This window comes from Kuraishia capsulata, genomic scaffold (genome assembly GCF_000576695.1).
Source record: "Kuraishia capsulata CBS 1993 genomic scaffold, Kuraishia_capsulata_scaffold_5, whole genome shotgun sequence".
Lineage (NCBI taxonomy): Eukaryota > Fungi > Ascomycota > Pichiomycetes > Pichiales > Pichiaceae > Kuraishia > Kuraishia capsulata.
Window position 1 is genome coordinate 906,436 of NW_019172954.1, and position 25,862 is coordinate 932,297.

Consider the following 25,862-nt stretch of genomic DNA (forward strand, 5'->3'; position numbering starts at 1 on the left):
ATTTTTAAGGGTACCTTTACGCTATTTATTCAAATATACATGGCTCAATGGGTCGGCTTAATCCTTTGGAGCTAAAAAATGACCCACGGTGGGCAGATATACCAGTTGTTGGAGCTTGTGTGGTAAGGTCAATACACAACAGCACATCAATGCCACATTCGTCATCTTCAAATAATACCAAGCACAGAATACGAAAAAAATACGCAGATTTCCAGGAAATTGACTGGAATTACGAGTATGGACTTATTCGGACATCCGATGCTGCTGTTCCAGTTGCTGGTCAAGGGTCCAGAGGATACATGAAGATCCTGGATTCTAGATGGGTTATACTCTCAGTATCGAGTTTCTTGATGGGAATGCTAGCAGTTGCAATAGATTACTTGTCAACTTGGTTCCATGACTTGAGAGTCGGGGTCTGCTATGGGTCCTTTATCAAGCTGGAGTCACAATGTGATGTCAAGGGCAGTGGATGGAGCTCGTGGTCGCATGTGATCTTCTATTTCATGAGGCCCGAAAACATGATCCATAAGTTCAACGATTGGATTGTTTATGTAATTACAGCGGTTCTTCTTGCATTCTTTGCAGTGGTACTAACTCGAAACATGCCATATGCCATGAACAGTGGAATCGCGGATATCAAGTTCATCCTATCCGGGTTCGTCGTGAATGGTTTCTTGAGCCCCAGAGTTTGGATATCCAAGATTGTTGGTCTGGTGATGGTTGTTGCTGCAGGAGTTTGGGTGGGCAAAGAGGGACCTCTGGTGCATATATCATGCGGTGTCACAGACTATATTATGTCATTTTCGCCCAAGTTCTACAACAACGAAGCATTGAAGAGAGAGATCTTGAGTGCTTCCACAGCTGCGGGGATTGCAGTCGCATTTAACGCTCCCATTGGAGGTGTTTTGTTCACGTTGGAGCAGATATCGAGCTTCTTCCCTATCGATAAGCTGATGTGGAATTCTTTTGTGTGCGCTACAATCAGTGTTACTGTGCTTCAAAGCTTGCATCCCTTCCAGGAGGTGATGAGCCAGCAAGCCTTCTTCGTGAGCGACGACGAAACCTGGCTATTGTTTGAGGCATTGCCTTTCATAATCTTGGGACTGATAGGAGGTTTTGCAGGTGTCATGTTCAACAAGCTGAACATCAAGCTTGCCAAATTGAAACAGACATATATCGCCGGGAGAAAAAACAGACAGCTCATTGAGGTATTGTTATTGGCCCTCGTGACTGCTGTTGTATCCTATCCTATCCTGATTGCCACAATGCCATTACCTCAGATGCTCGCAGTTCTTTTCAAAGACTGCAATACGGAGGCTGCTGCCACTACAGTGGTCTGTAAGATAGAGACGAGAATCTCGGAGGACGGAGTTTTCCCAGTTGGGTTGTTTGGAATGCTACTTTTAACGGCAATCCAGGGGTTTGTGTTGTCGTCCTATTCATATGGAACGACCATCCCAGGTGGAGTTTTGATGCCTTCTCTGGCAATAGGCGCTCTGATCGGAAGACTGGTCGGATCTGTTATCCACTATATGCAAGTGGCATATCCTGACCTATCAATATTCGTTAACTGTAACGGTAAGGGCCAGTGTATATCGCCTGGCTCATATGCTGTCGTGGGGGCCGGTGCTTTTGTTGCCGGTGTGACTAAGATGACGGTTGCTGTTGTAGTGATCCTGTTCGAACTTACCGGAGCACTGGCTTATGTCTTGCCTATCATGATTGGTGTGCTTATATCCAGATTTGTCAATGACATGTTCCTTGATATGTCATGCTACGAGTTATGGCTGGCCTTCCAGAAGAGACCGTATTTGAGATCCTCATTGGAAGAACTTGGCAAGCCTTCTATGTCAATGGTGGAATGCAAAAGTATTCTGAAACCAATACATGAGCTGGATTTGCTTTACTTGGACCAAGACTTGACTTTCAGAGACCTGGTCAATTTGACTGAAAGCAGGGAGCCTTCGACCACAGTTTTTCCGGTGGTGGAGGGAAAGTCAAGGCCGATTTTGGTCGGCTATCTCACTGCCTATGAGCTGGAGCGGGAACTGAGCAAGATCAAGGAGATCCAGGGTTTGTCGTTGGATACCTCGGTGGCATTGGAAGAAACCACGGATGGTTACTCCATCAACTCCATCGTGAATACAGATCCAATCTGTATGTCGCCTGATCTTCCTGTTTTGACGCTGTACGAGATGCTGAGCAAATTACAACTACCGATGGTGTTCTTCTGTTACCCCGGACAGGGCAAGCTTTTGAAGGGAACACTGACGAAAGGTGATCTGATTGAGATTCTGGATGGTGATGATCTTGAAAGAATTTAGGACATTCTACAATCACTTATAAATTAGCATTATGCATCAGAGCTGTATCTATTACATTATTTTTGTCAAAAATAAAAACAAACTGCATGAGTAATATGCACCTTTCCAAATCCTTATTCTGGTTACGAACACCGCCCTGTAATCAGATTGTTGTGTTGCGCACTCCCACGACCCACCTCGACAAAGAAGCCAACAAGTTTTATTGGACCCCCTTCTTCACCATCTGATCAAGTTCGATAAGCTATTACATCAGGCTCGGGGTTTTGTGGGTTTCGTGTTGAAGCTCCTCTTGTTTTTCTTCTGCACCTCATTTTTTGCCTTTGGTCATTTTTTTTATTCTCACGGTCATTTTTCTTTTACCCCGTCATCACTATTTTTCAAAAGTTGTGTTTACCCATACAAAAAAGCTGCATCGAAATGTCACAAGCCAGCGCCTTCCACGAACAGCTACAAGGTGAGTTTCCTTTTGAGATGTCTCTCTATAAGTCACTCTTTGCTAACACAAATCAGATATCGACCATGCTCTTGCCGCCTACAGAAAAAACCAGCGGTTCGTGAAACCTACTGTTCAGCAAAGGCTGAATCCAAGTCTGAGTAACTCAAGAGGTCTGAAGTTCACCTCTCAGTTCCAGCACCAGCCTCACCAGACGTTCCACCAAATGCCCCAGATTTCCCAAGGCTCGCATGCTGCTCATGTTCCTGGCCTGATTCAGTCCTACCAGGCTCCAGTCCAGCAGTCCATAAGTCCATTGGTGCAACAGCCGATCATGTCTCCGTTCATGAAGCCTCAAAATGGATCTGCATCTGGCTCTGGTTCTATTTCCTCAAGCTCGTCTGCCTCCACATCTGCCTCCTCCATAGAGGATATTCTGAGTCCTAGGTTTGACCCATTCTCGGTGAAGCTTCCTCGCTCAACCGAAATTGTCGACCTGAACCTGTCGACAGGGAAACTGGACGAGAACAAGCAGTTTGGTGCTTTCAGAAGCAACATCTGGGGAAACGACATGTCCGTGTGGGGCTGAAAAAAGTTTCAGAAGAGTGCCACGTTGGCCTGCCTTCAATTTTGTTTCCTTATTTGTGTTTTTGTGATATGATTCCATCTTTATTTTTACTTTTTGTTCTATTATTTGCGGTTTGTTCGAGTCTCTTGCCTGTTTCAAGGAAGGGTTGTGTTTGGTTTACTGCGTTGTTCGGTTTCTCGATGCTGGAGGAAGAGAAATCACTTGTATTAAAAAGACTACTGGACGGTTTGTTGGAGGCTATTTGTTTTGAAAAAAAAAAGACAAGAAAAGTTTTTGTTCAGAATTGCTTGATTTTATGTTCAGTCTATATGTGTGTTAACTTATGAGTGGAATGTAGCCTTGATGTGTAGTTGCTTAGCCGGTGTTAATATGAGGAAAGCTGCTGTACATGCTAATGTCGAGCCCGTCCGTAACTGCAATTTGCTGTATTTCTCATTATCAACCTTCTTTGGTTAACAAGAATGATTTTTCGTGGGGTTGAGCAGAAGCGGCACTGCTCCCTCATTTTTAAGAGACCATGAAGACGCTTCTAAATCACTACTGTGCGAACTTGCCTTGACATTGCCGTACCCCACACTTTTTGATTACCCAGGGACATTCCACCTTCAAAGCGGACAAGCTAAAGATGGTTTTAGCTGGTTGTCTGCCAGAATCAGTTAGCTGTAGAAAACGACAAAAAAATCAATTTCCTTGAAATACTAGAAAATCTGAAAATCTACAAATTTCTAACCAAAATACTTAGTGAGAGTTTCATAAAGTGAAACCTGGAAACATGCTATGCCCAGAAGATCCTTGAGCTCTTTTCCAAAAAAATGACATTCAAATAATCGCAAGTCCAGCCTTCGGACAAAGTATTGTTTCCTTAAGTCTAGACTACATGCTACATGCTCGAAGACCGTACCTGCGGTTTCAGACGGAGTCTGGTTAGAGGCGATGCCATTGCCATTTAGTTCACTCCTCTCTTCATGGTCGAAACTTATCGCTTAGAGTGATTGTCAGCGAATTAGATGACATTCTACCTAGAATATCTAGAAAGCATTAATTAGTCAATAGACACGGTGGCCTGAAAATGCCGATCGCAATCTGTTAAGAACGTGATCCCACACGCCGAGCCGATCGTAAAATCACCCAGCTGAAGGGCTCACAACCACAACTGATTAAGTGATTATGTCTGTGCACGTCTGAATGCAAACAGATAACACAAGCATCATTGACAGGTATTCTTAAACCCAAGAGACATTCGCTTTGTACAAATGGAGTCAATACCAGCCCAGCAGCTAAAGACATTGAATTTCAGGTCTCTAGTTCCTCCGTTAGTCCACAACGAGTTGAGTAAGCCTTCTATGGTGGTATACCAAACTGCAACAACGCGGCGTCGCGAGGCCAGATCAGATGAAACATCCTCAAACTGGCAGGACATTCTCAACGAGTCATATTTGCTTGATTTACCGCCCCCACCAATGTGCTACGGTGAAGACAAGAAGTTTCTGGTGGAATTTGCCAAATCGTTCGCCATCAGACATGGCTACAAATTGGTAGTTAACAAGAACGACGGCAGAAGGTGTATTCTACTTTGCGATCAACATGCCGTAAAGAAGAATGCATCAAAGTCAGACTCTGTTGGATGCTCTTTCAGAGTGGAATTACAATTCAAGACCAAAAAGAGGTACTGGCTGCTGAAACCTATTAAGCCCAGACATGGTGCTCACGGGATACGACGTGGTTCGGATTTCTGTACCAGCGATAGCCACCTGGATTGTGCTTTTGAAGTTGGACTGAACAAGTCAGACATTCCAATGGACGATCTCCCGGTAATATCAAGGGAAAAGTACGTTCTGAACAAGCCTATAGCCGACGATACTGAGATAGACGAGGTGTTGAGGAACGCAATAGCCCCGCCTCTTACATTCTATCAGGACAAAAAGAGTAATAATATTGAGACAGATGAACACAGAACGGAAATCGATGTCGGAATGAGTTTGAAGGTTGTTGTTAAGGGTCAGAACTCGGATCTGAGTAGATTGGCTTTCAAAGTGATAGAGAAGTTAAGCTTCAAGCAATGGGAGCTATGGCCACGCATTCCCGTCGAATGCTCTTTTGTGCCTATCAATCCTAGGAATTCTGACCTGATAATAGAGATAAGCTGCTTTGACGAAACAGAGAGATCTTTCAGCTTCGATTATGTTCCAGACCAGCTAGACTACGAACTGGATAAGATCAAGGGCGAGATCGTCTCTATGGTATCTGCGAGGACAAAAATTCCTGTCTGGCGTCTGAGCTAATGGATTAAATTGTATGTTTCTTTATAGATAATCATCACTATCGTTTTGGTCATTACTTTGGTAGTCACTTTCGTCATCATCATCTTCGCTCTCGACAAGCTCAACAGAGAACTTGCTTCGCATGAGTCTCACCACATAGTCGAACTCAGGCATACCGGAGCTTTGTATAGCACTCTTGAAATGACCCATGGGCTCAGCTAACAGTTTGAGATCCACGAGCCCTGAGTTGCTCATGCCGTCATCGACAATCTCCTCTGGTAATAGTTCCAGCTGGGACTTCCATATTTTGATGACACGCAAAAAAAATCCAGGATTTTCAGTCACAGCATCAACACAGCCCAAAACAACCAACATCAAGTTCATCCACTGTCTGTAGCTGTTGAAATTGTTGAGAATCATCATGAACACAAAGGAAATCTCGAACTCCGCTAGGAAGTTAGTCTGTTTGCAGACAACGTTCTGCAGATACCAGGACTTATCCAGATAGTCGTGGGTGACTTCAACCACAGTGGCATTTGGCCTAATCGTTTTTTTGAGGTCAATGGGAAAAAAAACCAATTCTCCATTGGCATTGACATCCTCCTTGAGAGAACTTAAGATTTTGTCTTCCTGGCCATTTCCATATGCGGCTGACTTTTCTGTCCTGTTTCTAGAGGCATCCCTTATTGCCAGCAACAACGAATCATTCTCCTGCTTCGAGGAATCAGTAGTTGTGACAGCTCCAGATACCTTTCTGCTGGTTGTTCCTTTGGGAATAATCTGTCGCACCTGATCCCAGGTCACATCACCAACAATGCCCCGCCATTGGGAGTTATCAAACTGCGAGTAATTGAGTAAATATGCCAAATTTGCAAGCACTTCACCACGGTACTTAGATAAGTTGATATTGTCGACTGAGTCGTCCAAATTCATATCGCTTTCGAAAAACTCCACCCCATCAACCACCTTTCCGTGCGAGTCGGCCACCAGAACAACCTCGAACGCATCCTCTTTGATATTCACCACAAATAGATCACCAGGTTCACAAACAATGAACAACCCAAATCGGCAATTATTGGTGTAATCTGAGCAATGCAGAAAGTGTGTTCCTTTGTCTAACAGTTTGATACCACGTAGTCTGGAGGTTTGTGTTGTGAAGAAAAACAGGTCTATTCCCACGGACAAGTGTCGCTGAACATCTTCTATGAAATATATCGTTATTCCATCCATTTGATGACTGCAGAGTCTTTGCCACTAGCGTTTTATATACAAGAAGTTAGCAAGGCTTCAAAGGCTTCCTTCTAACTCAGTGGGTCTCATTAAGTAAATGGTTTAAGCAGGAGCTCATCGCTGCAACGCATCTCCGGTAGTGCAAAACCAAACTACAACACCAGCATTAGTCTTTAATTCTTTCAAAGGTAACAAGGTGACATGGACATATACCCCCAAGTATTATGAGATTCAAGGTGAAGTGTGGATTGGAAATTCACACACAGTTGAAAACTCGGCTGAAATTGTTTTCCAATTCTCTGAACAAGAGCCAAGTATTATCGAACAAACCCAACACCAATGTGTCCTTCTTCGATGCCGGCCTTCCAGGAACTCAGCCAGTTCTCAATTATGAGCCTGTATTGCTAGCTTTGAAGGCTGCCAAGGCATTGAAAAGTACCGTGTCACCGATATCTACTTTTGACAGAAAACATTATTTCTATGGAGACCAGCCGTTGGGATATCAGATCACTCAGCATTACCAGCCCATTGCCAAAGGCGGATACCTCATCCTTTCCTCTAGATTTGACCAGATTTCACAAAACAAAACGATAGGAATCGAGCAGATTCAACTGGAACAAGATACGGGGAAAACACTGTACAAAGACCTCACGGGATTAGCCCATGTGGATCTTAACCGTGCCAACGTTCCTCTGATAGAACTGGTCACGAAACCCGATTTCTCCAACCCCGAGGAGATAATTGCCTTTTTGAAACAATACCAGTATATCGTCAAGTTTTCAGATATATCTTCTGGTGATCTGGAAACGGGAGCCATCAGAGCCGATGTGAACATCTCCATAGAAGGAGGAGAACGTGTTGAGATCAAAAACCTGCCCACTACAAGTGCCATAATGCATGCAACGAAATACGAGATAAAACGTCAGATCTCACAGTTTGAGAAGACAGGAAAACATATTACCGAAACGGAGACCCGTGGATGGAACGGGAAACAGACCTACAAGCTTCGTGATAAGGAGAACGCCGTTGACTACAGATACATGCCTGATCCCGAATTGCCTCCTCTGGTTCTTGATGTTGACGAGATTATGCCTCAGGTTGAAATAGAAAAACCGAGGGATGTCAGACTTGAGGAACTTATGGCTGAGCCATATGGTCTCAAGCTAAGAGATGCAATCACGCTGCTCTACAATCCAGAATTCCACAGCTATTATATGGAGCTGTTTCAGATCCTCACTACCAAGAAGATAGTTAAGCGTGACTTGATTTCGAACTGGATCTGTCACGAACAAGTTGGTGCTTTGAAGAAGCTGGGAAGACCGCAGGACGAATACCTCCCCGCAAGAGTCATGTCCGAGCTGATTTTTTCCGTGGACAAAGGCTCAATTGGCTCCAACAATGCCAAGCTTTTGTTAATGCATCTCTTAGATAATCCCCAAGACCAGGTACTGCCAATCGCCAAGCTGATTAAGCAGTTCGACCTGGGTAAGACCACAGATGATGAGCTGGATTACGCCAAAATCTGCGAAAATGTACTATCCCAAAATGAAGCCGTTATCAAGGAGATAAGAAGAACTAATTCGCAGGGAAAACTGAACTTTCTTGTGGGCCAATGCATGCGGATCTCTAGAGGCAAGGCCGATGCCAATGACTTCAGGAAACGCCTATTGGAGATGATAACGACATAACTACACACACCTTGTAAATATCAAGAATTATAGAAAAAAATACCAAGCAAGTCAGTATTCCACAAACAAAAACCTACTTAAAAACCAAATTCGTTCAAATCCCAAGCAACACGAGACACCTCGCACGGATACTGACATGTAAAACTCAAACGACGAGTCTGTATTGCCACCAGAAACACACCAGAATCACAGATTTTATGCCTTGATCTCTTCGACACCCTCTATGTCTCCGAAGGTATTTTCTCCGCTGTAAACAACGTACAGGAATCCATCCTCATCCTTCTCGTTCTCGTACACGAGAGACATATATGAGGCGGTTGGTGGTAATTTGTCGTTGACAAAAATGAAGATAGCTTTCTCGCTTGGAAGCTTCATCCTCTTTCTGATGACGTAGACAAACTGGCCAACCGTCAAATCTCTTGGAACAAGGTACTTGCGCTTATCAATCTCAGGAATGTCTGAGTTCTCGGCGCGTTCGCAAATCACGGGAATACGGTCTTCAAATTTCCCGAGGATTCTCTCTGCCTCGGCTTTTCTATGAGCTTCACATGGTTGTTAGTAAGAAAGCTTCAACTAGGCAACCGCCACGAAACACGGTATAACGCCATGGAGCAACACAAACGGCGCGATTGGCTGCTCAAATCCAAAGCAGTAAATATCACCAATATGTACTCGTAGGAAATATCACTCACCAAAAGGATGCTCGTCCTTGAATTGATGTCTCATTGGAGTTGATAGTTGGCTGCAAATGCTGATACAATGTTAGTCATCTACCCCCAGATATGGGACGTGGTTGAGGTTTGGATTGCGCGCACTGTAAACAACACGAACGACGCGTCACAAAAAAAAGCTAGAGATAATCCACAAGCTCAGATAAATTGATTTCCACTTACTTTGTTTGATCGTATGTGATAAAGATAGGCTTCAACACACTATGTTGTAGATAGTGGCGAGGGAGGCTAAGGGGATGCTAAGATAACAAAATAACATGGGGCCTACTAAAATCGTGCCCCAACTAAATGAGGTGTTTTGCAGCTTATCGTGAATTTGACGTTATCGAGGATTCGGTATCCAACAGTGTATGGTTTACAATAATCGGTATTTTACATAAATTATATAATCGGTATAGTACAGGGCGTCTTTTCAGTTGTTCCAGCATTAAAGTTGCGTAGTCGTACATTTGTGGTCCTTGCATTAATCAGACTCAATCTGACACCAGGAAGGACCACCAGCAGAAGAGGATAATTATCACAGATAGATCAAACACACCTTGAGCAGTCAGCCTGCTGGATTTTGGGTGTTCCGTTTCCGTCGTGCTCAATTGTTCGATCTCTTCGACAGTTTTCTTGAACACCTCGTCTAAACGTTCCAAATCTGGGGTGGGAGGAGAGGCAAGTCTTGGAGGACTGGCGGATTTCTGTGTGGGCGCGGTGTCTAAAGGGACCACAGAGATAGTCGGTTTCTTGTCCAGCACTGGGGTCTTCGGATCCAATCTTTTCTTCTCGGATTTCGGAGAGGCCCGTTTCGTGACGCGGATTTGTTGGAATGCGGGCTTCTTCATAGACGCTTTGCTTATTGGCTCTCTGGTCGGGCTCTGAGGGATAGACTTCTCAACAGGCTCCTTATCTATGATGAGTTTTTCATCTTCGATACCTCCATCGTCCTTGGCAATTTCATCGTCTTTTGGTGACTGCTGTGTATTTTTGCCCAAAGGCTTGATTTGGGCCAATCGCTGGCGCATCTCAAGTAGCTTCTCCCTTCTTTCCGTTAACGGCATGTGCGGTCCCTTCTCTTGTCTTTTGGACTCATTGGATTTCTTGGATTGCAATGCGAGCAGCTCGTTTCTGCGTCGCAACTGGCGAAATCTGCTGGTGTTCGGTAAGGGCTCTCCACCAATATTCTTCTCGTCAACAGTCTCAGACTTAACGGTGTATGGAAGAGGTAGAGGATCCCCCAGCGTTATCACATCACTAACCTTCCTCCTGTCCAGGATATCCGAAGCTTTTCGCACGTGCAAATTCTGCGACAACATTCGAGTTCCCGCATCTTTATGTGTGGTCTTGAAACTTATCGAGCTACCTTCTTCGCGTCTAGTAAAATTTGGCACTGACGACATTGAGTATTATTGTCCTAGCATTATCAGAGGATGAGTAAAATCAAACTAACTAAGGCCTGAGACGGACCCAATAGACAATATCAATTCAAATACCCCAGTGGAGATAATCAATTCACAGACAATCTGCTAAAACGCGCTTTATCTGGCGTGCAAAGAACTGAATTATGAAAACGGCAGACATGTTTTGTGTGTGGCACGCCCAATTTCATACCTTGGATTCTGGTTCTGATACACGACCTCATAGAGACTCCACAAGATGATTCTGATTCTTCACATGACGCGCCTTTTCTCACGTCTGTACCAGTCACAATTGCCCCACAATGTCTTACTTGAGCAAGAAATGGAAACAACTGGTATACGGATTTAGCACTGAAGATCGATATGCTGACTACAAAGCTCATGTCGGTGAACAGCCATCGGGGATAACGAAACTTTCGAATCCCTCGAGCGAAAACGTGAACGCGGCGTTGGCCGACCACCCTGAGGGCTTGGCCCAGGAATACCGAGAGGCGTTTACAGACATTGATAAGGCCCCTGGGTCGAGAGAGGTAGTTTTGGCCTGGGATTTGATCAAGGAGTGGGCTTCAGCGAACCACGGCGAGATTCTGTCATCGTTGTCAAGCAAGTGTACTCTCACAGACATTGCGCAGGCGCAGTACGACTTGGGGATTGTATTTCCAAAGTGTGTCATCCAATCATTGAGGATTCATGATGGACAGGAAGCCACTCCCAGTAGTGCGCGTCGTTTTGGTCTCATCTTCGGATTGGGTGTGATGCCTCTGGATGAAATTGTTGGGATGACCAAGACCTGGAGAGCTGTTGGTGAAAGGATGAACGCTACCCCGATTCTGAAATACTCTGCTGCTAAAAAGACGAACTTTGAAGAAGATCAAGAGCAAACTGAGGGTGCTAGCAGTGATGGCGGACTCCAGAATGTCCAGGAGGAGCCCATTCAATCGAAGAAATATAAGGAGGATTCAATTCCAAAACAGTCCTCTGTTCCCCCAGGATATGTTCGGGCGGACTACTCAAATCCTGACTGGATACCTCTGATTACAGACTATGCTGGAAACCATGTTGGTGTTGATCTCGCGCCAGGTCCAGAGGGAACCGTGGGTCAAGTCATCTTATTCGGAAGGGAGTTTGATGTCAAGTACGTGGTGGCACCCACCTGGGGAGATTTCTTGCTAGAGTTTGCTAAGGATCTTGAACAGAAGAACTGGAGACTCATGGATGAGGATTTTGCGGACGACGGTGATCTGGTTTTTGTGGATGGGACAACTAAGCAGGAGATTCCCTACCTAGACGTCTTGAGAAAGAGAGCAATTCATAGTGCAAACAGGCTAGAGGCCACTCAACCCAAGAATACAAAGAAGGTGAAGGTGGTTCCAGACTTAAAGCCTCCTTCAACGATCGTTTCTATTGAAGGCCCCAGCACCGAACCTGATCTTATCGATACTGCATCTCCGAACCCTAACGCCAAAGCGCCAATAGAAGAGAAGACAGGTGATACTGATGAGGTAATGACAGAGTCGGAAAACTTGGCCGGAGGCTCAGAAGCGCAGGATGGCGCAAAGGTGAGGCTCGAGGACGTCGACTTATGAATTGCAGGCTCATTCCCATTGACGACAACATTCATTACGAAGCTACTACCCATATATACATTCATGGACCAATATGCACTGAAATTCCAATTTAAACAATGAAGCTGTGCGCGGAGATTAGAAAGTAAAGGGTAATTGCTTGATCTTGGTTCCTTTCAGTGTGAACCATTCGATTAAACCGACGACCTAAGAAGATTTTTACGAATCATTTTACGGCTGAGCCTATCAGACGGATGTACAGGGGACCAAACTCTCTATCTGCTTTTGAAAATTAGCTGAAAGTTAGTGCAGCAGCCACGTATGATCGCAGGTTGATATCTAAGGCTTAGACCGAACGGATTACACTCGGGCATTTGAGATCTGCTTATGTTTCTTGGGATCGACCAAATGCTTTGCCCGAGCCAAAGTAGTTTCTACATGGTACCTGATTGTGGAGGCATTCTCACAATGGAGGACATTTACTGGATGATGTTGAGAAGGTAATGATTTGAGTGACTTGGATCAAAATCCGATTTCTGCTGCCGGAGTGAAAACCCTGCAGACTGCTCTAAAATTAGGCGATTGGCTCCTAAGAACAACAGCGTACGAGCAAGCGGAACGGAGAGGCAAAACTTACGGGTTCATGTCCCCGAGGGTGTCCCGGAAATGTTGGGGAAATTTGCCAAGCCACAATGCATACCGCGAAAGCCGTTGTCTGAGTCGTAATCTCTAGCCATCTAGTGGGGAGACGGATGCACGTCTACTAAAACTCCGGCAAGAGGACCCGTTTTGGGAGGGAATGAATGCGAGTACAAGGGCATTAGTGCATTGAAATCGGGTCTCGGAATTGGCTCGAAATAATATAACGGTGATATCGGTTGTTGTGGTTCTGAACTATTGACATTTCCGCAGTGATGCGGTACATTGATTGTTATGTTCAGGTAGGGGTTCCATTTGCAGATATGATTTAGATCTCTTACTAACTTTGATGAGTAAGGCAAACAAGTAATGATTCAGTTCCCGGCTTTGAATCTGTTTAAAGTTTGGCCCTGAGACGCACCTTCATGCAGGGTTGTAATGTGTTCTCCATCTCTTATTCGCTACTTCAGGTGCGGCTCGCGGACACGCAACTAAAAGACTCTCGGGGTAACCAAATCAGACTACTCTAAATGGCTAGTGTAATCACAATAGCAGATGTTTTCCTCTCACAATGACCTGATTGGGTCTAAATAATATTATATAAGTGAGTATAAGTAGACGGTCCTTCCTCCTACAAAGTCCCTGGGAATTGCTGATTTCGCAAGAATGTTTGCATCGAGAAGACTGAGTCAACTGGTGCTTTGTTCCACCTTTATTGCTGGCTGCCTGGGATATGCCTGGGATGCTCCAGTAGCGGGTTCCTGCACAAATTACTACTACAGTTATGATTTCGGATGTAACTACGCAGAAGCCTACTATCCGTGTTCCTACGCTAACCAGCCCTTCTTGGGATCACTCTTCGAGTGTATTGGTAGTTATGCTAAAGATGAAGCCGAGAAGATTGAAGGGTACAACTATATCATTTTCCTGGCCACTTATGGGGGATACGACTACACCTTGGATGATGTCTACACCATGATAGACAACTCCACTAAGTACATGAAGACAGCAGAAGATGCTGCCAACCTTACCATTGTCAATTTTCCGTTTGCACCAGATCGGGAAACAATTCTTTGGAACAGAAAGATTTACTACCAGATGACTAAATTTGCTAAGATTGATACCAAGTGGTTGGGCTGGGGTCTAATCTTTTTCTGGGTTGTGGTTATTGCATGTGCGACTGTGGTCAATGTCAACAGACGTTATCTTAAAATTCCAGTTCCTAGAAAGGTGAGTCAAGCAGTGAGAAAACACCTGACCTACCCTTCTACTGTCAGATATTTTCCTAGTCTGTTTCCAACCAGACTACACTCTATCGTCATCTGTCTCTTTTTGATTCAAACAACCTTATCGTCCGCTATTGGCTACAATTTCATGCTTCCAAACCCATATCTTACGGATAAGCTGTTTATTATGTATGTGATTCAGCACAGAACTGGAATGTTTTCTCTCTACATGTTCCCTCTCTTGATTTTTTTCAGCATCAGGAACAACCCTCTCGTCTACTTCTCTGGTCTGTCTTACAGCGATTACATGACATACCATAAGGTGACTGCAATAGTCATGACAATTGAAGCCTTGATCCATAGTATTGTCTGGACTGCTTATGTATATGTGGAAGGTGATGCAGCGCTGTTGATGGAAGATGCTTATTGGAAATGGGGAGTAGTTGCTACATGTCTTGCTGGTGTAATGATCACTCACAGTCTTAAACTCTTTAGACAATATGCCTACGAGACGTTCTTGTTTTTCCACAATGTCATGGGAATACTATTCATTGCCGCAATTTGGATGCATTTGAACGATCTTGGTTACAGAGGCTTTGTGTGGGCTCTGCTTGCAACCTGGTGTCTCGATAGAGTGGCCAGGATCTTCAGAATCTGCTTGAGTGGGGGTCTTCAAAAAATGGAAATTGAGATGTGTGATGCCGATGTGATGAAAATCACCTTCAAGAAACCCCGCTATATGCAGTATTATCCTGGGTCGTACCTGTTTATATCATTCCTCAGACCTTGGTACTCTGCCTGGCAATTCCATCCGTTCACCACCATCTCCTCTCCAGTTGAAGACGGTGACTCTTTAACTTTGTACGTCAAGGTTAAGAAGGGTATTACTAAATCTCTTTCAAAGTTAAAGTTTGATGAGAACAACAAGATGACAGTGAGGGCTCTTGTGGAAGGTCCATACGGTAGCAGGGTTCATTCATGTGATCCCGAAGAAGAGTTCATCGGTATTGCTGGAGGACTTGGTATCTCCGGTGTTCTCCCTGCCCTGTTCGACTACATCGACAAAATACCCTCTTCAGCAAAAGTCTCTATGATAACAGCAAGCCAAGACAAAAATAAGCTTGATTCGGAGTCAACCAGTGTCAATACTGGATCATCCGATCCTACCCACAATTCGTCTCTGTTTTGGATCATCAACGATGTAAGACACCTCAACTGGTTGAATTCAACTCTCAACTACCTGACAGAAAACGGCTGCAAGGTAACTGTTTTACTGTCCAAAAGAAATGCGGAGGAGTCCACCGACGCCTCATTTGTTCAAACCATCAAGTACTCGGTTCGTTATGCTGACGGCCGCCCTGACATCGGGACGCTGATTGAATCATGTCTCCTCACTAAGATAAAAAATCGCCTTTCTTTCTACACGTGCGGTTCAGACTCTTTCAATGATACAATGAGGGATGAGATTGCAAGAAAGATTGAGGTGGGGTCGAACGTTGAGTTGAGCCATTATGCCGAGGCCTATGTTTGGTAAAACTTTATTACCACAACGTGATGCTTCTTCAATCCACCTCGAATTTTTTATTCTTTTTCAAGAAAATATTACTTGTGCCTCTCAGTTTATTTATATCTATGCTTATTCAGTATCATTATGATTCAATTCAAAATAGTCTATCAAATTTTGCCGGAAACACACTCATAACAACTGGCATCGGCCAAGACCCTGTGACAGGCGCCAAGACACCTATGACAATACTCTAAGCGCCAAGCAACATCAGTTCAGTCCACGTGTAGTATGTGGAGGTTGACGAATGAAGTCCCAATATAGTACATCCGGAGTTAATGCATTGATTTGAACTCGCCCGATTGATCTATTGTACTCGACCTGTCAAAACCTTAATTCAGGCTCGGATGTGCGGCGGATACCCTATTTGTAAGCCTGGTTTATCTATTCTTAAGATCTGTTGTAGGGTTAAATATTTTATTAGAGTCATCTATATTGAATGAAAGAGTGACCTTATTTAATGGCCTCATTCTTTGATACAGAACAGTATTTGTGGCCGAAAGACTTAGTCCTAATGAGAAGCAAGTCGAATCCTGCATGCATCTTACGCCGCACAGCTTCCGTATTTGGACTTTAGGAAGGCCGTAACTATAGACGGCATCTGCAGGTCATATACTAATGTACGAGGTGGTTCGACAGAAAGCTCTATTCATATAGTCTATACTAAGACCTAGGGAAACAGATGCAGTGCGCCTAATCCGATTTCCTGGTAATATGCATATACAGAACGGGAGTATAAGAACTCGGTATCGGCCGTTCGCTGTGACTGTAGTTGTAGCTCTACGTCTGTTCTCCACTGATAACTATGAAGAAACCGGCGTGTTTGCGTTCCATTTTGTCTTTTGCTCTCATTACTAGAGTGTTAGCCTTTAAATGGTCTTCCCCCGTGGTTGGTGCTTGTTTGTCCTTCTACAAAAACTATGACTTTGATTGCGGCGCACACTCAGATTACTACGTCTGTTTGTACGGCAGCCAACCATTTCTAGGCTCCATTCTGAGTTGTATGGATAACGGGGCTAAAACAAGCAAAGAGAGAGATGAGACAAATGAGCTGGTGATGTTCTATGCACGCCAATACGGACATCGCTACACAGTCGACGATTTAGAACGATTTAGAGCGAACGCTACAAAGTACATGCGAACTTATCTTGAAGCTTCCAAAATCAGAATAGTGAATTTTCCATTCACCGCAAATGAAGGATTATTTGAATGGAATGAAGATGCTGAAAAACAAATGGAGGTGTTTATCAAACGTGACACCGTGTGGTTGGGCTGGGGTCTGGTATGGTTCTGGGTTGTGGTCATCGCATGGTCTACGGCTGTCAACATCAATCATCGCTACATTGGGATCCCTGTTCCCAGAACTGTGAGTCAGTTTTGCAGAAAGTATATCACATATCCATCAACTATAAAAATAGCGCCGACTTTATTTCCCACGAGACTGCACACAATCATCATCTCAGCATTCGTCATACAAGTCGTCCTATCGAGCTCTATTGGATATGGTTACCACATAGCAAGCCCGTATATTTCAAGCAAATACTTGGTTTTAAACATGCTACAACACAGGTCTGGAGGGTTCTCTGCAGTCATGCTTCCAATTCTGGTGCTTTTTGGCATCAGGAACAATCCTCTCACGTACTTTTCTGGATTTTCATTCGCAGACTACATGGTTTTTCACAAAGTTGCTGCGATAATCATGACGACGGAAGGTCTTATCCATAGCATCATATGGACCATCTATATTGTGTGCTTACAGAGCAATTACACTTTATGGGTTAAAGAGACATCTTTTGTGTGTGGAATTATCGCAACTGTGATCGCATGTCTGATGATCTTCGTGAGTCTGAAAATCTTCAGGAACCACGCTTATGAGGTCTTCCTAGTGATCCACAACTGTTTTTCCATTTTATTTGTTGTAATGATTTGGATTCATGTCAAGCACTTGGCTTACAACAAATGGGTGTGGGGAATGTTATCAATATGGTGCATTGACAGGCTCACTAGAATGGTGAGGATAATCATGAGCGGCGGAATACAAACGCTTGAAGTTGAGATTTGTGACGCAAAAGTCCTCAAAATCAGTTTCAAGAAACCAAGATGGTTCAAATACTATCATGGTTCTTATCTGTTTGTTTCATTTCTTACACCGTGGTTTACAGCCTGGCAGTTTCATCCGTTCACCACAATATCTTCTCCGGTAGAGCAGGACGGTACCCTGACTTTGTATGTCAAAGTCATGAAAGGTGTCACCAGAAGATTATCACAACTGGACTTCGATGAGAATGGGAAGATAAAGATAAGGGGAATGATCGAAGGCCCATATGGCAGCCCTGTAAGGTCATGCAAGGTTGAAGAGAATTGTGTTGCTGTAGCAGGGGGATTAGGCATTACAGCCGTATTGCCTGCTCTTTACTGTCGTTTTCTTCAAGACGAAACAGTTCAAACAAAAACAGAAAAACAGGCAGCAAAGGTCTTGAAGACTCTTACAAGTGACTATGCGGTGACAGCATCTCTTTATTGGATCATCAATGACATTCGTTATGTGAAATGGTTACACTCAGATCTTCAATATCTGGCAAATAATGGTTGCAAAGTTGTAATCCTCTTGACTCGAAAGCAATTAACAGAATGTGACTCAAGTCCTCACTTGGAGGCAGCAGCATATACAATTTTTCACTCCGAATGCCGTCCTGATATTGGGCTTTTGGTATCCAGTTGTGTTCAAGAGGCATTCAAAACCGGAAACGACATATCTTTCTATACATGTGGCTCTGAGTCATTCAACAATATTATAAGTGACAAGCTTTCGGAAAATATTCAAGTTGGCTGCAAGGTCCAATTGACCCACCATGCCGAAGCTTACGTTTGGTGATACTGTTTTTTTTTCATCTTTTCTACATTATCAATGAGGTCTCATAGTTATTAGGCTTTACCATACTCATTCTCTGTCTAGACTAAATTTACCGTCGTCTTCTTCAAGATCCATTTTTTGTTTGCTAGAACTCTGCAGAGCAGCCAATTGCCTGGTGGCTGCTTGTTTTTTGGCCTTCTTGGTCATCTTTTCAATCTCGCTTTCAACATCAACAGATTCCAGTTCAGCATATTGCATAACCAGCCTACGACCGAGCAAATGCACGCCTTGAAGTTGGTCCATTGCTGATTCAGCCTCTTTGGACAAGACAAACTCGACGAAAGCAAATCCACGAGCAGACTTGTCAAACTTCTTTGGAACTCTGACGGATTTCAGCTGGCCAAAAGCACTGAACAGCTCGAACACGTCCTTTCTAGTGGCCTCAAAAGGCAAATTCTTGACAATAATTTTGGCGGATTTCTTGGATTTCTCAACGCTAGAAGCCTGGCCCGCTTGTCTGTGAGATAGCTTGAGCTGAAGATTATAACCATCCAAACTGGTACCACTCTTCGTCGAAATCGCGGCTTCAGCTTGTTGCTTGGTACGGAATTCGACGAAACCGAATCCCATGCTCTGAACCTTTTTAGAATCTTTGGGGTCAGGTTTAGTCTTGATGACTGCAACGACGAATCCTGGCAAAGCTTTGAAGAAATCTGCGAGATCAGCTTGGGTGGTAGCAAAATTCAAGCCTTTCACAAATACCGAGACGGTTGGTCCATCGATCTGATCATCGTCCTTTTCTGCGGTCTCCAAGATATCAGTAGAAGAAAGAGTAGCCGGTGCTTTCTCATCTTCTTTTAGAAGTTCCACAACATCATCTGCAGTAGCCTCTGAGGTGAAAAGGTTCTTAGGGCCCTTTTCAAGATACAGAATCGACTTCTTAAATCTTCTGAATGCCAACTTCGAGAAAGCCGATCTCCCAGAAGGTGCATCCAAATATTCAACGATTGCAATCGTCCCAGCAGGTGGCATCAGCGTTCTCTTCAATTGGCCGTGCTCGGCAAACATCTCAGTGATTTCCTGTATCGTCGTACCAAAGGGGAAGTTCTTCACGAGAATGATCTTGTCATCCTTCTCTTTTCTGTCAAAAGAGGTCAAGTCGACGCCTTTTGTTTCAAAGTATTTTCTGACATCGCCAATAACATGAGCTTCCGCCAAGGCTTGCTTCACTGCCGAGTTACTGTCCTGGGCATCGATAATGTCGGATTTGGCAATTCCCATCTTTTGGGCAACGGAATCCAGGATCGCGTCCTGGCTCATATAGAGTGAGTTCCAGCTAAATTGAGCTTTAGAAGCATCAGCCTTTTTCTTGAGTTCACGCTGCTTCTTTAGAGGCAAATTCTTAAGATCAAACTCATCTAGTCTGTGGTCTTTCTTGGCTTTACCAGGCAAGATGTGCAACAGTCTGCCTTGAAAAATCTGTTTGTCCAGTTCGTGGAATGCCTTCAAAGCGGCCCTTGGATTCTCAAATTTGATATACGCAAACCCTTTGTTCGTGTTCGTCCGTGTGTCAATGGCAATATGCACCTCTTCCAACGCACCGTACGGAGAAAACAAGTCTCTGAAATCATCCTCGGAAGAAGAGTAGGAGATGTTTCGCAAAAACAAGCGACCAGTCTCGTATATTATCCTCTCAGTTTTTTCGCTCTCTGTTTCGATATGCTCTTTTTGGACTGGCTCGATCTCCTGAGCTACAACATCTGACTTGACTTCTGTCTTTTCCTTCAGTTCTTTTTCTTCATGTGTTTCATCATTTTGTTCTTTCATTCTGGTTCTTCTGGATTTCAACCAGTCTAGGTCAGTCATGCCTTCTGTACTCTCTATTTCGGCTGCATCCTCATTCTCTTCTGGAGCTGAGAACGCAGATAGGGAAACCATTGGCTCATCAATGTCCACTTGCTCAGTCTCGTCGTCTTCTTTCTTGTTGAAGGTTTCGTACTCGTCATCACTTTCTTCCTCACGAGCAGTGATCACCGGAGCAGCCTTGGCTTCTAAGACCTTCTCAAGCTCAACAGATGAAGGATTCGCGGCGTTACTGGCAGCCACGTTGGCAGCGTAGGTCTGCTGCTGAGCTGAAGGTTTCACTGCTTCCATGAACTCTTGCAGTTTGAAGTCTTGAGCAATCTTACTGTCAACAGCTGCAATAGGATTGATTCTCTGCCTCTTGCTGTTCTTCTGGGCCTCCAGCAGCTGTAGTCTTTCTTCGTCTCTGTTGGCCCTTTCGTCAGCAGCCCTCTTCTTGTCCTTCCAGGATAGCGGGACATCTGGATCAGCAAAACTTTTAGCGAGCTGCACATCTAGCCTAGCAGTGTCCATAAAAGCGCGATTAAAATACCTCACGGCCTTCTCAGCATCTTCAAAGGTCTTGTAACCCACGAATGCAAACTTTCTGGATTCTCCATTTCTCTTCTTCATCAGCTTCACATCAGTGACCTCACCCTGCTTGCCGAAGTGTTCTCGTATGCGGTCTTCTGCAGCATAGACAGGCAATCCTTTAACAATAATACGTGACATACTATGGATATGGTATCAATATAATGCTAAAGTCAATGTCAAAAGGAGCTACTTTGTGATACCAAATTTTCAGCTCCAATTTTTTTTTAGGCGATGAGGTCGTGCGCGGGAGATTCTCACGAGAGATTTTCCGAATTCTTTCTAGCTGAATGTTGTAGAAACCACTCTATTCTCTCTTACTGTCTCGGAAATATATTTATTTAAGATGATTTCTGCTCCCGAGAAAGTGGTCCCTGGACAGCCTATTGTGCCTATACTTCCAGACAGCGTTTACGAAGCTGGAGAAGGTGCTAGTATGAAAAAACTGTACGCCAACAACGAACTCATAACGTGCATAGTGTCCAACAAGCTGGGAAAAGTGATAACCCAAGAAAAGGATGGAAAAACGATTATCAGTGTGGTATCGGTAGGATCTGGATCCAACAAGATAACTACGCCCAAGGTTGGCGATATCGTAATCGCCAAGGTGGTGAGAATAACGGGAACGAGAGCGCTCTGCGATATCTACAGCATTGAGACTGCCACGGGAACAGGTCTAATTAACTCGGTTCTTGCAGAAGGTGTTGAGAATTTCAGAGGTGTGGTAAGGAGTCAAGACATACGATCTACAAACAGAGACTCTGTAAAGTTGGTGGAATGTTTCAAACCCGGTGATATTATACGAGCCCAGGTAATATCGCTCGGTGATGGAAGGGACTACTTCTTGACCACCTCTAGAAACGACCTGGGTGTGATATTTGCCAAATCAAACGGTGGTGCTGGGCAGATGATGCTCGCACTGGACTGGCAGACGATGGTGTGTCCTGAAACAGGTAAGACAGAAAAACGTAAATGCGCAAAACCTTTCTAAATGGCCTCTATACTATTTCTTTTGAACACGGACGGCAACTATTTGGAGCCTTTGGATTCGGAGGTATTTGTCAAGCGTACAACGAGATCCTCTTTCAGATTGGTCCCAACTGGAATGACGAGCTCTTCGTGGAATCCACGGAGATCGAACTCACTTAGACCGACCTCACCGCCAAACTTCTCAAACCTATCCATGTAGTGTTTTCTCTTCTCACGAGCAATCCTAACCATTTCAGGCCAGTAAATATCGTGACGGTACTGGAAATTAACCTCACCGTCGAACTCTTGGTCCAGCTGCTCGTGAGGGCAGTACATGGTAAAGGGCTCGTCAAACACCAATTTCTCCCTGGTCAGAGGGTCGATAAAAGGATGAATAACCTTCAAAAAGGTCCACGCGAGCCAGGGGATATTGGTCAACAGAGCACGACCCAGTCTCTCTGGATAATGGGTCTGTAAAATGTGCAAAACCTGTCTGCCAACACTCACCGGCGGTATCGCGGAGGACTGCAATTGCGAAGCCAGTTCAGGATGCGTCTTTGGGCCGTACGACTGGAAATCGATCAACAAAGCTAACGAATCTTGTCCAGAAGGCATGAAATCGATCACCCTCTCTAAGTAGAACACCAATTGCTGGACCTGACGGAAGGAAGTCTTCGTGTTCTGTCTTCCAGGCTTGAGATAGAGGCATGGTCTACACTCATTGTCATAACCCAAAATGACCTCTTTGCCCGTGAGATTCTCCTCAGATACCAAGTCAGCAGTGACGATATTTTTGGACTCATCTGTTTGGGAGGAAATTCCGAATTCCCGTCTCCACGACAGCGACAATTCGATACGCGTAACACAGTCAGCTGTGTTCCATTTGGTAGCACGCAGATATCTCAAAAAACACTCTCTTGTCAACCAGGCTTTCTCGTCATAGGTCAAGGGACCGACTTGGTCACCGTGCTTCTCAGTGTTCGAAATTTTCAAGTCTGGATCCTGGAAATGCCCTAGGATCTTCTGGAACTTTTCAAATTGCTCAGGAGTTAGAGGCTTCTCGGAAGGTGGTGAGAGACGAGCAGGCGGTTCCGAAAATGGCACGTAGACAACATTTCCCAAATCCTTTTGGATCTCGGGTACCTTCTTTTTTCTTCCGAACATTATTTTAGCACTGTAGCACAGGATAGAGACGTGGATGCAAAACAGCACATTGCCAATGATGATCTCGTACCGACCCGGAGAACGCCATAAAGCCGAGACCGTGGGTACACGACCCGGGATGTATCTTTTTTCTGGCTTTAGATAAGCCTTTTGTGTTTCGTGGTTGATTAGAAAGAACCTTTTATCAAATAAATTTCTGCCCTTCTGAGAGTCAAATACAACCAACGCCGATAAACTACAATGGACGTACCGAAAAGAGAGCCAGGAGTACTCTCGTTGCACCAGATTGCTCAAACACACTGTGTCAAACATGCCCACCTAATCACAGACGTGGGAACGCTGCCTTACCATTTGGTGGAGCCAATACTCAGGAGAAAACCTGCGAGCTCGCTAGCGCAAATCGAGGAAAAATGTCCTCATTTAATCGAGAATACCGAGGCCATATGGCGTGATCTTTTAGAAAAAGAATTTGGCCCGATATTACCTAGCAAGGTTGATGGTGCACAAACGTCATGCAGAGACCAGTACATGGCCTTTGATAAAAACAGGGAGCAACGCAGGGAGCGGGCCGCCAGCAAATTGCGGAATATGACCAAGAAACTGAATCAGCAAAAGGTGCAAAACTCAATCACTGCAGTGGATATGATTCCAAGCGCTTCGCGGATTTTGAAGAAATCGCCAAAGTTTCACTCCTCGTTATTGCAGCGAGCAGACTCTATCAACAAGTCTCGAGGAAAGATTTTCAACCACAACGTCAAATTTGTGCGAAACAACACCAAATCGGTGCTACAGAAGCAGCTGCAGCCGAAGTCCACTAAGTCCTTCAAATCAAGGTTGCTGTGAAAATTAACACTATATAATGTACACTAACGATGCCTATGACCATGCCTATGACTATGCGACACAGCTATATCCTATCAACTATAGTTTCCACCTTCCGCCTCTTGTGGCCAATGTTTTCTGAATCGTTCAGAATATCTGTTCCCATGACCACAGCCTGCTTGTGGCTCTTTAGACGCAATCTTCCGTTGAGCAGAGCCTTGGTGGGCTGTTCTGTGACGGTTGCCTGGGCTCTCGAGTAATCCAAACCCAGAACCACCAGTAGATTAACAGCGTCAAAAGAGCCCCGCAAACTGAGCGGGTCGGAAGTTCCTGAAGAAAGTACCATCCCCCGTTTTCTGCTGGCTCTGATAAGACCCTTGACGTTTCCAAAGAAATTGCGTCTCTTCAGGTCATCGCTGATCATGTCCCCATAGTTGATCTCGAAAAGAACACCACGGTCTGTTGCAGAACAGACCGTCTTGTGTTTTAGATAAAACGGTAATCTTTGGTGGAATGGCAAACTGATGAGATCGATCTCCAGATTTGAGGCGGCCAGTTGCAGGGCTTTCTCAGACCTCGGTATCACAGAAATGAGGTCAAAGGATGTGTTCAGCTTGGAGAGTCCCTGGTGAGATGAAACGTCGTCTATGATGAGAGTAACTCGAGTGAATATCTTGAGTCTCGACTGAAACTCTTGGACTAGCTTCAAGTCAATGGGATTAACATTTCCAGAAGGCAGCTTCACACCCTGGTCCAACGTGAAGTTCAATGCGATATGAGTATAGCCCAGCTCCTCCAAAATCGCCAGCTGCTTTTTCAGCGACAAAATCTCAGAGCCAGTGGGAGAAGAATAGTCCGTTCTCGGCCACGGCACGTTCAAATCGCAAATCATCCTAGATGGTTCCACGTATTTATAAGCGCGTGCCCAAGCTTAGGTTGTACGGAGGATGACAAAAAAAGTCTGAGATGGCCTATCTCGATAGGGAAAGGTCACGTGCCAGAGTTGCCACTTTCCCGCCTTATAAATGCCCCATGCTATCCTCATTTTGAGAATACTTTCTCGAAGTAAACGTTCACGTTTATGAAGAAAGACATAATGGCGACCCCAGAAATACAGAATATAGACAAAGGCACGACGCTCATGGAGATCGGACAGCACTGTTTCATCTGTCACGATATCGATTTCTTGCCCTATAGATGTGATCTTTGCAAGAGGAACTACTGTTCGAATCACAAGGATGAACTTGCCACCCACGTATGTCCTAATGCTCCGAGGAAATCGAGCTCGGGACAGAAAGCTGTTGCCACAACAAAGTTGCCTCCTGCTTCCTCGGTTTTTCCAGATTTGAAGGCAATTAGACAACAGGCGTTTGCCTCACCTCCCAAACCCAACAGCATCAGCTCCAAACTCCTTGCGGACTCCAAGAGTTTGGATACAAAAATATCCGAGTCCGCTTCTCAGGCCCTAGCGAAGCTGAAAAAATTTATGACTTTGAATGCAAAGAGTTCAAAAGTCAGCAAAAACACTCCTAGTCAGTTCATTATAGAGACGTCAAAACTGAAGAATACTGCCAAGGGAGACGCGAAAATTCCCGAATCAGAGAGAGTCTACATTTGGGTGGACTATATACCCGAAGACTTGAAGGTATCTGGGTCTTTGAAAGTGCCAATATTCGTTTCAAGATCGTGGCCCATTGGCAGACTACTGGACTCTGCCTCGGCCCAGCTCAAGATCAAGAATGAGAACAATAAGACCACAGATGTTTCGAAGAGATTGACCATCTTCAGAAAGGAAAGAGTTGGCGAGAAAGGTAATTCTTTCGTGTATATTCCAGCGAATGGCAGAGTGAATAAGGAGATTGTCACTGGAGATCAGATATATTTGGTGAGAGGGGCTTCTGTATGATAAAATACACACAGTATAATGAAATATGAAATATGAATTAAGAAAAAGATACCAAGCCTAA

At 44.5% G+C, this 25,862-nt stretch overlaps 16 protein-coding genes across 16 annotated transcripts; 10 read left to right on the top strand and 6 right to left on the bottom strand.

The window, feature by feature from the left end:
- Positions 1 to 47: 47 nt before the first annotated feature.
- Positions 48 to 2,324, top strand: KUCA_T00004467001 (uncharacterized protein; the record flags this gene model as incomplete). Its single annotated transcript, XM_022601204.1, has 1 exon — positions 48 to 2,324. One exon carries the CDS (start codon positions 48 to 50, stop codon positions 2,322 to 2,324), a length of 2,277 nt encoding a protein of 758 aa, XP_022460474.1.
- Positions 2,325 to 2,741: 417 nt separating this feature from the next.
- On the top strand, positions 2,742 to 3,346 carry KUCA_T00004468001 (uncharacterized protein; the record flags this gene model as incomplete). Its single annotated transcript, XM_022601205.1, has 2 exons — positions 2,742 to 2,778; positions 2,835 to 3,346. The coding sequence occupies 2 exons, from the start codon at positions 2,742 to 2,744 to the stop codon at positions 3,344 to 3,346; spliced, it is 549 nt and encodes a 182-aa protein (XP_022460475.1).
- A 1,253-nt stretch (positions 3,347 to 4,599) lies between these two features.
- On the top strand, positions 4,600 to 5,628 carry KUCA_T00004469001 (uncharacterized protein; the record flags this gene model as incomplete). Its single annotated transcript, XM_022601206.1, has 1 exon — positions 4,600 to 5,628. The coding sequence occupies one exon, from the start codon at positions 4,600 to 4,602 to the stop codon at positions 5,626 to 5,628; it is 1,029 nt and encodes a 342-aa protein (XP_022460476.1).
- Positions 5,629 to 5,649: 21 nt separating this feature from the next.
- On the bottom strand, positions 5,650 to 6,837 carry KUCA_T00004470001 (uncharacterized protein; the record flags this gene model as incomplete). The annotated part of the gene is made up of 1 exon (XM_022601208.1): positions 5,650 to 6,837. One exon carries the CDS (start codon positions 6,835 to 6,837, stop codon positions 5,650 to 5,652), a length of 1,188 nt encoding a protein of 395 aa, XP_022460477.1.
- Positions 6,838 to 7,061: 224 nt separating this feature from the next.
- Positions 7,062 to 8,525, top strand: KUCA_T00004471001 (uncharacterized protein; the record flags this gene model as incomplete). The annotated part of the gene is made up of 1 exon (XM_022601209.1): positions 7,062 to 8,525. The coding sequence occupies one exon, from the start codon at positions 7,062 to 7,064 to the stop codon at positions 8,523 to 8,525; it is 1,464 nt and encodes a 487-aa protein (XP_022460478.1).
- Positions 8,526 to 8,720: 195 nt separating this feature from the next.
- Positions 8,721 to 9,251, bottom strand: KUCA_T00004472001 (uncharacterized protein; the record flags this gene model as incomplete). Its single annotated transcript, XM_022601210.1, has 2 exons — positions 8,721 to 9,067; positions 9,218 to 9,251. The coding sequence occupies 2 exons, from the start codon at positions 9,249 to 9,251 to the stop codon at positions 8,721 to 8,723; spliced, it is 381 nt and encodes a 126-aa protein (XP_022460479.1).
- A 478-nt stretch (positions 9,252 to 9,729) lies between these two features.
- Positions 9,730 to 10,641, bottom strand: KUCA_T00004473001 (uncharacterized protein; the record flags this gene model as incomplete). The annotated part of the gene is made up of 1 exon (XM_022601211.1): positions 9,730 to 10,641. The coding sequence occupies one exon, from the start codon at positions 10,639 to 10,641 to the stop codon at positions 9,730 to 9,732; it is 912 nt and encodes a 303-aa protein (XP_022460480.1).
- A 320-nt stretch (positions 10,642 to 10,961) lies between these two features.
- On the top strand, positions 10,962 to 12,245 carry KUCA_T00004474001 (uncharacterized protein; the record flags this gene model as incomplete). The annotated part of the gene is made up of 1 exon (XM_022601212.1): positions 10,962 to 12,245. One exon carries the CDS (start codon positions 10,962 to 10,964, stop codon positions 12,243 to 12,245), a length of 1,284 nt encoding a protein of 427 aa, XP_022460481.1.
- Positions 12,246 to 13,529: 1,284 nt separating this feature from the next.
- On the top strand, positions 13,530 to 15,623 carry KUCA_T00004475001 (uncharacterized protein; the record flags this gene model as incomplete). The annotated part of the gene is made up of 1 exon (XM_022601213.1): positions 13,530 to 15,623. The coding sequence occupies one exon, from the start codon at positions 13,530 to 13,532 to the stop codon at positions 15,621 to 15,623; it is 2,094 nt and encodes a 697-aa protein (XP_022460482.1).
- Positions 15,624 to 16,458: 835 nt separating this feature from the next.
- KUCA_T00004476001 (uncharacterized protein) lies at positions 16,459 to 18,528 on the top strand (the record flags this gene model as incomplete). Its single annotated transcript, XM_022601214.1, has 1 exon — positions 16,459 to 18,528. One exon carries the CDS (start codon positions 16,459 to 16,461, stop codon positions 18,526 to 18,528), a length of 2,070 nt encoding a protein of 689 aa, XP_022460483.1.
- Positions 18,529 to 18,594: 66 nt separating this feature from the next.
- On the bottom strand, positions 18,595 to 21,081 carry KUCA_T00004477001 (uncharacterized protein; the record flags this gene model as incomplete). Its single annotated transcript, XM_022601215.1, has 1 exon — positions 18,595 to 21,081. The coding sequence occupies one exon, from the start codon at positions 21,079 to 21,081 to the stop codon at positions 18,595 to 18,597; it is 2,487 nt and encodes an 828-aa protein (XP_022460484.1).
- A 205-nt stretch (positions 21,082 to 21,286) lies between these two features.
- Positions 21,287 to 21,931, top strand: KUCA_T00004478001 (uncharacterized protein; the record flags this gene model as incomplete). Its single annotated transcript, XM_022601216.1, has 1 exon — positions 21,287 to 21,931. One exon carries the CDS (start codon positions 21,287 to 21,289, stop codon positions 21,929 to 21,931), a length of 645 nt encoding a protein of 214 aa, XP_022460485.1.
- Positions 21,932 to 21,969: 38 nt separating this feature from the next.
- On the bottom strand, positions 21,970 to 23,073 carry KUCA_T00004479001 (uncharacterized protein; the record flags this gene model as incomplete). Its single annotated transcript, XM_022601217.1, has 1 exon — positions 21,970 to 23,073. The coding sequence occupies one exon, from the start codon at positions 23,071 to 23,073 to the stop codon at positions 21,970 to 21,972; it is 1,104 nt and encodes a 367-aa protein (XP_022460486.1).
- Positions 23,074 to 23,313: 240 nt separating this feature from the next.
- On the top strand, positions 23,314 to 23,916 carry KUCA_T00004480001 (uncharacterized protein; the record flags this gene model as incomplete). Its single annotated transcript, XM_022601219.1, has 1 exon — positions 23,314 to 23,916. One exon carries the CDS (start codon positions 23,314 to 23,316, stop codon positions 23,914 to 23,916), a length of 603 nt encoding a protein of 200 aa, XP_022460487.1.
- Positions 23,917 to 23,980: 64 nt separating this feature from the next.
- KUCA_T00004481001 (uncharacterized protein) lies at positions 23,981 to 24,787 on the bottom strand (the record flags this gene model as incomplete). Its single annotated transcript, XM_022601220.1, has 1 exon — positions 23,981 to 24,787. One exon carries the CDS (start codon positions 24,785 to 24,787, stop codon positions 23,981 to 23,983), a length of 807 nt encoding a protein of 268 aa, XP_022460488.1.
- Positions 24,788 to 24,976: 189 nt separating this feature from the next.
- Positions 24,977 to 25,801, top strand: KUCA_T00004482001 (uncharacterized protein; the record flags this gene model as incomplete). Its single annotated transcript, XM_022601221.1, has 1 exon — positions 24,977 to 25,801. One exon carries the CDS (start codon positions 24,977 to 24,979, stop codon positions 25,799 to 25,801), a length of 825 nt encoding a protein of 274 aa, XP_022460489.1.
- Positions 25,802 to 25,862: the final 61 nt, after the last annotated feature.